General features: G+C 35.8%; 1 protein-coding gene across 2 annotated transcripts in view; it reads left to right on the top strand.

Moving 5' to 3' along the window:
- The window catches only part of CNTN1 (contactin 1), a 294,525-nt gene that overhangs the window by 239,658 nt on the left and 46,093 nt on the right, over positions 1-8,774 (top strand). For both annotated transcript variants that reach the window (XM_006167209.2, XM_006167210.2), the window contains exons 18-20: positions 1,930-2,000; positions 3,936-4,170; positions 7,962-8,065. In XM_006167209.2, the coding sequence (XP_006167271.1) occupies positions 1,930-2,000; positions 3,936-4,170; positions 7,962-8,065 (410 nt within the window). The remainder of the gene's footprint in view (positions 1-1,929; positions 2,001-3,935; positions 4,171-7,961; positions 8,066-8,774) is intronic.

Below are 8,774 nucleotides of genomic sequence, written 5' to 3' on the forward strand. Positions count from 1 at the left end.
TTGACCTCTGTGCTTGTACTTACAGCTAAACACACAAAATTTTATTTATTCATTGATTATAAGGCAACATGCTGTTTGTTTTTCTACAGTATATAAAGTTTTGTTTGTTTGTTTGTTTTGAGAGAGAGAGAGTTTTGTCATAGGGCACATGCACTCACCAGAGAGGCAGAGAGACAGATGGAGAGACAGAAAGCAAGAAATCACACCCCAGGGGGATGGCCATGCTGCAATTTCTTCTCCTCCACTTTCCTCTTGGGATTTTTGGACATGAACACACTCGCACCTGACATGATTTTTTTTTTAAGCCACTAGGTCCAGGACTCAAACCATGGTCAACTATATGGGAGTCCAGCAATATAACCATTACACCATCTGCTGGTCCCTAGAGTTTTAACTCCAGAATATGAGTTACAGGGTTAAAAGAGTTACCAGGGGATATTTTAATAGCCTAATACTCAATATATATTTTGCATAACATGCTAAAAGTAAGTTGTAACATTTTGAGACACGTAATTTTATTATCTAACACTGATGGTGTAACAGTTGAATGGCAAAATAAAATCTCTCAGATTTCATGTTAATTTCTTCATTGGGATGGGAAATTATTGTATAATTTTATAGATGAAAAGCATAACTTCTTGTTTGTTCCTGAACAATTAATGTAAACACTTCAAATAATTTCTAAGGCTAACATGGGGAGACATTTTGAAGGATGTATTTGAAATTACAATTATTTGTTAGTATCTGCAGTTCAACAAATGGACACCTTGGTCTGAGCACTCTGGGGTAGATGTGGCTATTTCCTCCTCGGAAGGGGTTTGGGGACTCAAGGAAATACTGATGTTTCATTTCTTGGAAAGGTTAAGAGACTTGGGAATAATATAGCAGCATGATTTTGAAGCATTTCCATAGGAAAACCTGTGTCCTCTCTAGAAACATGGACTTCATCCACATACCCGGATGGTTCCTTGAGTGCAGGAACAAACAATGCTTTTGTTTGTCTGTACAACTTCAGTTAGTCACTAAATGCACAAATCCAAGAAGAGACAGTGCCTACTCGGAAGTGTTATGGAGAGGAAATACCTTGGAGAAGAACGGAGAAGAGGCTGCTGGACTTGGCAGTTAGAAGCCATTTGGTGATGTTTGAAAGAGTGATTTCAGTAATACCAAGAAGTGGAAACAGATTGTGGCTTGTTAAAGAGAGATTATAAAGTGAAGCACATGAAATAGTCATATCAGTTCAGTGACAGGAAAGGGAATGATGGCTTAGGGACTAGCAGAAAGCAGCGTTACAGGGAGGTTTTGAATAACAGGGACTACCAAGTCTCCCCAGCGCAGAGACTCAGACTAAAGAATGAGGTCATGATAATGGGGTGTGGGGGAGAGAGAGTTGGAGTCAGTGATGGGTAAGGTGCCAGGAGAGATTTAGGAGCAGAAAGTGATAGCATAAGATGCTATTAGATTTCTAATATTCCATATATTTGGGGGAAACATCCAATGTTAATATAGGTGCATGGTTTCTTAGCATTTATTTGTAGGACAATAAATAGTAGAAAAATGAGAAGATTCCAAAGTAAGAGCTGTAAAATATTTTTGAAAATGGTATATCCTCTTTCAAAATAATACTAAATGAAAGGAGATAGGAGAAAAAAAAAAGATGGGGAGACAAACTTGCTCTCCTTTTCTGAGAGAAGCTAGCACATTTCCTATGGTACCAAATCAATTTTTTTCTTGGCAGTAAACAGATTATTACAGCTACTGTGTGCCATTGCTATTATATTAAGTGGACTAGCCCTAAAACTTGTCTCTCCTAGTGAAAGGAAAACATATGATTTCTGTAGTGCATAAGAACTCTGATACCAGAAAACCACATTACATCACCTCTATTTTAATTGCTATTGTGTATATTTGTTTGTTTGTTTGTTTTAGCACCAAATGTGGCTCCTTCAGATGTAGGTGGTGGGGGTGGAAGCAACAGAGAGCTGACAATAACGTGGGCGGTAAGTATTGACATGTTGCATATGTTATTGGGTACTGAATCTCTACTTAATCTCAAGCCCATTTTGCTTTTTGAAATAAAAGTACATTCAACTTACAAGCAAGAATGAATTATATTTTTTCCTTAAATGCATGCCATATTTTATCTGACTTATAGTATAAATGTTCATTTCCTAGGCAAAACCAGAGTCTGAATGCTAAAGCATCTATTAACCTAAGAGATTAAATATTCAATATCAGATTCTAGATGTATTTTGAATTCATCATGTTCTGGTAGTTTATACCCAATTGTAATTTATAATGTTGACTCTGGACATTCCAAACTCTGAAGATTTCATTTACAAACTTTGCATAAAACCCATTTTTAAATTGAAAGCTACTTCCTTACCCAAGGTAGACTTTGACATGGTAGGTCAGTCTTAGAAGTCACCCAAAGATTTATTACTGAGATATCCAAAATATTTTATTAAATTTTTACAACCCAAAGGAGAGTTCTATGACAGAGACTATTATTTCTGGAAAACAGAATATCTTAGCTGGATTTTTGAAATGGGAGCAATATTAGGAGGAGGTGGGAAAGGTTGCTAGGGTACAAACTTGTCTGCATTAGACAGCTGGCATGTACCCAGGTAGCCTGTTTTATGCAGATCCATTTATTCAATAAATATGTTTAATGTTTATTCACTAAAGATAGTTAAACTGCACAGCTCAGGCTTCAAAGAATTTTGAGAACTTCAGGTAAAATGATAAGTTTAATTCTTTCCATGAATCAAATTGATTTATATAATAAGTGGATATTTAGCAAAACTTGAATTTGCTCTGTGCTATGGCGTTTAAATCAGATATAGGAAAAAAATATCTTTTGCTATTCTGAATCTTAAATTATAGATTTCTATATGTTGCCACTAATGAAACATTCAAAAGTGCAAATATAAAATATTTAAGATATTATTTATTTAATACTATTATTATTATTATTCAAATTTGCTACAGGATATGTATGCTCACCAGAAAGAGAGAGAGAAAGGAGAGAGTGAGAGAGAGAAAGCTGCCAGGTCCAGGACTTGAACCACAGGCAGGTACATGATAGTCCAGAGTCTTAACCACCACTCCACCTGCTGGCCTTACAAACGTAAAAATTAGGGACCAGCAGTTAGCGTAATGGCTATGTCGCTGGACTCCCATGTAGTCGACCACGGTTCGAGTTCCAGACCTAGTGGCTTAAAACTCACGCTGGGCGCATGTGCATGCGTGCCCAAGATCCTGAGAGAAGAATGGAGGAGAAGGGATTGCGGCGTGGCCATCCCCCTGGGGGGTGATTTCCCACTTTCTATCTCTCTGTCTCTCTCTGTCTGTCTGTCTGGCGAGCCCACGTGCCCTATAGCAATAAAAAGAAAACCTCTTCAAAAAAAAAAAGAGACATTATATTCTTTTCTGTATGACTTGATCTGTGTAAACTCTGTGAATATCCACTTCAGAAGAAGATGGATCTTGTGCAAAATTTCAGAATTATAAATCCTCCCCACAAAGTCCAAAATCAAGTTTCTGGTGTTAGGGTTTGTGAATCATTACCCAAAGTATGGTTGCTGATACTGTTATACTCTGAATTCTAAAACCTAAGCAGAGAACTCTCTAATAATCTAAAATCACATGGAGTTATACTTCAGGATGTCTATACTGCACAACCAAGTCCAGTTTCTACAAGGCCCAGAATAGAAACCCCAGGGGTGTTTAAGGAATACAAAGAATGCCATTTGGTAAATGGTGCCATCAAATGTGTGAGCATGTTTTGATTCTGGCATTTTTGAACAGCACTAACTTATGAACTAAGTGTGTTTTCACAAAGAGCAAGCTTCCACCTGTTGCATTATTTGAAGGATTATTCCCACTGGTAAGTGTGTCACTAAAACCTATTTAATATTTTAATTTTTATTTAGCCCTTGTCAAGAGAATACCACTATGGTAACAATTTTGGTTACATAGTAGCATTTAAGCCATTTGATGGAGTTGAATGGAAAAAAGTGACAGTTACTAATCCGGAGACCGGCAGATATGTCCATAAAGACGAAACCATGAGCCCTTCCACTGCGTTCCAAGTGAAAGTGAAGGCTTTCAACAGCAAAGGAGATGGACCCTACAGTCTCATAGCCGTCATTAACTCAGCACAAGATGGTGAGTGAAAGTAAAAGAGGGCTTGACCAGCTCGACGAGGGAGGAAAACCTAGCTCTCTTGTATGCCTTCAATTTGCCTTAATTCACGCCCTACTCCTTAGCACAGCGGTCCCTTGGTATCCACAGGAGATTGGTTCCAGAAGTCCCCTCAGATTTGAAAATCCACCATGTTCAAGTCCCTTCTATTGAATGAAGTAATATTTGCATATCAACTGTGTACATCATCCCACATACTCTAAATCCTCTCTAGATAGTAAATAATTTTTATATAGTTCTTTTTATTTGTAGTTTTTTAAAATTGTTTTCTGTTTTTTTCCAAATATTTTTGATCCATGAATTTTTGAATCTGCAGATGGGGAATCTGCAAAAATAGAGGGATAATTATACTACGGATTTAATAAATGAGTATTATTAGGTCAGCAGAAAAGTCATGATGTATTTTTTCTATGCAAAAATCAGAAAAGTCATGACCCAATATTTTAAGCCAAATTAAAATGTCAATCTCTCCATCTAAATGAAAAGACTATCACTAAAATCTTTCTCATCCTTGAGATCATGTCCATGGTAGTTTAAAAATTGTGCTAAAATTTTTAGCTTTGACTCTTGTTTCTGAACTTTTGGTTATAACTTTGCAGTAAAAATTCTATGTACTGTATTAAAACCTTAATATGTCTTTGTTTTCATGAAGTTTAATATTTAGAAATGCTATAACAAATACATTATTTATAAAATTGCTCCAAATTTTAACCCAAAATTATGTACAAAATTGCATTTATATATCTTTCCCTGTTATTACAATAGTGCTGGAATTTTATTAAAGGAAATTTAGATATAAATTATATTAAAAAGGGTTAAAAAAGACAGTTGAAATGTTTTCATGGAAATGAAAAAAGAGATCAAAAAGTCAGTTGAAATGTTTTCATGGAAATGAAAAAATTTTTCTATAGGCTACTTAAGGAAAAAAACCAATACTCTCTTGTTTTTCTAGAACATTAATTGAACTGAACATTAAATCTTAGAGTTGCTTTATATGTCTATGTTAAATGACATACACTTTTAGACTAGTCATAATTACATTATTTTTTACTATGTTCCCTCTAATCTTACACGTTCACCCTTGGCCAAGTTTCTCTGTGCACATATGTGAGAAGCACAAATAGAATTTGAAAACAAATCATTTGAGGTCCTTTTTAATTCTCTTAGAGGCAAAATGCACGATATATTTGTTTACTCAATCTGCATTATTTTTAGTCCAAGATAAATTTTTAACTCTTCCTATGAAATCAACAGAAATTCTCATATATACCCTCAGTCAAAGATTTATTAGCTTTCGTATTTTAAAAAAATGTAATATGTACTTAAATCATCTCATGATCATTACTTTCAATACAAATATGCCATTTAATATGTACATCTCATAAGATCATGTTATATACCTTAATTATACATAATCAATTCTATCAGAAATTCAAATTAATTAAAAAATAAAAATTTGAGGCCAGTAATTAGTGTGATGGTGGAAGTGCTTGACTCTCACATGGCCAACTTTGGTTCAAGTCCTGGCCCTGGCAGTTGGCTTTCTTACTTTTCCCCTCCCTCTCTGTCTTTCTGTCTCTCTCTGGTGACTGTATGTGCCCTATAGCAAATCAAATAATAATAAATATATTAAATAAAATTAAATAAATATTTAAAGAAATTTTTTAAGAGAAGTTTTTGCTATGGGGTGCATGCGCTTACAAGAAAGACAGAGAGCCAGAAAGTGAGAAATCACCTCCTGGGGGTGGGGAGGTGGCCAGGCCACAATTCCTTCTCTTCCATTCTCCTCTTGGGATCTTGGGCACACACGTGCATGAGCCTGGCTTGAGTTTAAGCCACCGGGTCTGAGACTTGATCCACAGTGGACTATTTGAGAATCCAACGATGTAACCATTACACCACCATCTGTTCCTGAAATTTTTTTTAAAGGGAGTCATACACACGCACACACACACACACACACACACACACTTATTTGTAATTGCCAACAAGCACATGAACTCACCAGAGAGAGAAAGACAAACAGGGAGAGAGAAGGAGAAAGCACCGTTCACTGGGCCGTGGTCATGCCACGCTCACTTCTTCTCCATCCTGTGGAGATTTGGGCATGCACACACATCGCATGTTTTTTAAGCAGCCAGGGCTGGTATTCAACCACAGTCAGACATGTAGGATCCAACTACCTTAACTGTTAGTTACACTATACTGTTAGTATGGTATACATTATACTTTGAAAATTTAGCTCAACTCAATATATTGAAAAAATATAATGTAGAAATAATTTGATAATCAATATGACATTCTCTATGCTTGTGCTCATGCAGCAAAAATTTGGTAATGTGACGCCATTTTAATCATTTAAACAGCATGAGTAAATCTCAAAGAGAAGAGTTAAAAGCAGTTTACAAGTTCTCTTCTCACCCAATATCAATTTGATTACCACGTTATTTGTCATGAAAAAGTAAGCTTTCAAGCAAAAGGCCATGATTGTCATCTCTTTAGTCACGGCCATTTGTGTTTAATTATATTTCTTTCCTAAATATTTAATGAGTCTCATAAAACTTGCATGTGCTGAAACTTGTATAAGTGTTAATCTTTTCTTCTAATGCTATGAAATCAATCATAGTGCTACATGTTTGCCTTGATTTGAAAAGGCAACAGTGTTCATATGTGGGATATTTTTTAACATTAAGTAGGATTATGGCTTTTAATGAAAGACAATAAAAATTGATTATGCTTGCCTAAAGGTTTCCTTAGTTTCTTTGTGTAAATTTCATAAGAGATGTAAATTATGTTTTCTCCCTGCACAGAGGTCTTTTTGATACATATTTGACTTGATGCCCAGTTAGAAGATTAGATTTATAAAAGCTTTTTTGAGCCCAGAAAAGAGTGAATGTCACAACTTGTTTCAGGAGATTAAAAAAGTTTTCAAAAGATCTTAGCTTGAACATAAAGAGGGAAATCTTATTAATAGTATTGCTGTGTATAACTAGTTCGTATAAATAGCAATGAATTGTAATAAACAATTTTCAATAATACCAAATTTTCTACTTTTGATCATGTAAAATTGATAAGCTAAATATTAATTAACTTTCATTTGTAACAGGCTTTCTTAGACATAGCAATTGGAAAATATCAAAAAACAGCATGGTTCTTTCTCACAGATGTAAAAAATCCACATAACTTAATATGTGTGAAAACAAGTGTGTGTATGTATATGTATGTGTGCGTATATTGACATTCAAGTAGAATATATGTGTGTGCATGTATCGCTGATGACCATGGTATAAAATAGCAATAGAAGAAGTAATAAACTTATTGAATTTATTTTAGAAATAAATGAAAATCTAGTTCTAATTTATTCAAATCACAAATAATACTACTCGAATTACCTCATGTAAGCCTCGTTTTAGTTTTTTTTAATTGCCAGAGGGTGTGTGTACTCATCAGTGATAGACAGGCAGAGACAGAGAGACAGAGGTAGAAAGACGGAAGAGACAGGGAAGAGGAAGAAGAAAAGACAGAAGAAACAGTGGAGCGTGGTCACACCACAATCACATCGCCTCCATTTCTCCAGCCTTTCAGAGTTTGGAGCAGGACGCACACATGCCTGGCATGTTTCTCAAGCCATCAGGGCTGGACCTTGAACTATGTTCAGTTCTGTGGGATTCAACTCCTTAACCACTAGGCCACAGGGCCAGCCTATGTGTAAGCAAGCCTCTTACTGAGCATGCAATGTTTTCATCAAATTTCAGCTCCCAGTGAAGCACCGACAGAAGTAGGTGTGAAAGTCTTATCGTCCTCTGAGATATCTGTTCACTGGAAGCACGTTCTAGAAAAAATTGTGGAAAGCTATCAGGTGAGTGCAGTTTTTATTAAACTAAATATGCGAGCAGATGTTTTCAAATATGTCACAACTTGCAGTGTTCTGTGTCTCATGAATTATTTGGCATCTAACACTCTTCTTTTTCTAAACTTTTTAAAAATTTTTAAATTTATTCACTTATTTTCATTTGACCAGAGAAAGAGACATACACAGAGGGTAAAGGGGGGGAGTGAGAAAGCAAGCCACCAGGTCCAGGACTTGAACCATTGTCAGCCATGCCACCTGCTGGTCCCCTAATACCGCCTTCTTTATGTTAGGCCTCTGAGTGTGTATAAGCTCCTTGTGCAGAGTGAAAGTTTCCCCACTGGTGTATTAGGAGAGATGTAAGGCAGCTCTACACTGGCAAACAACAGGCCAAGATCAAAACTAAGGTGGTAGCACTCCTGGTTAGTCAGCATCTTTAAAGATAACATTCTCAGAAAATCCTAGTGAATCTCAAGTTTTCTGGAAAATGTTTTGGTCATTTGTAACAACATTCTTCAGATGATTGCCCTGTGTGACTCAGCAGTTAGTTCCATTTCTAAAAGTCCCTTTGAAGGAACTCATTTATATATATATATAAATACACACACACACACATATATGTATACATACACACCACATTTTGCCTTTTAATATTATCTATGAAGGGAGAAAATTGGCAACAATCAAAATATCCCAAAGAAACTGAGTCTTAAAGGAT

Source organism: Tupaia chinensis, unplaced genomic scaffold (genome assembly GCF_000334495.1).
Source record: "Tupaia chinensis unplaced genomic scaffold, TupChi_1.0 Scaffold144624_1, whole genome shotgun sequence".
Classification (NCBI taxonomy): Eukaryota; Metazoa; Chordata; class Mammalia; order Scandentia; family Tupaiidae; genus Tupaia; species Tupaia belangeri.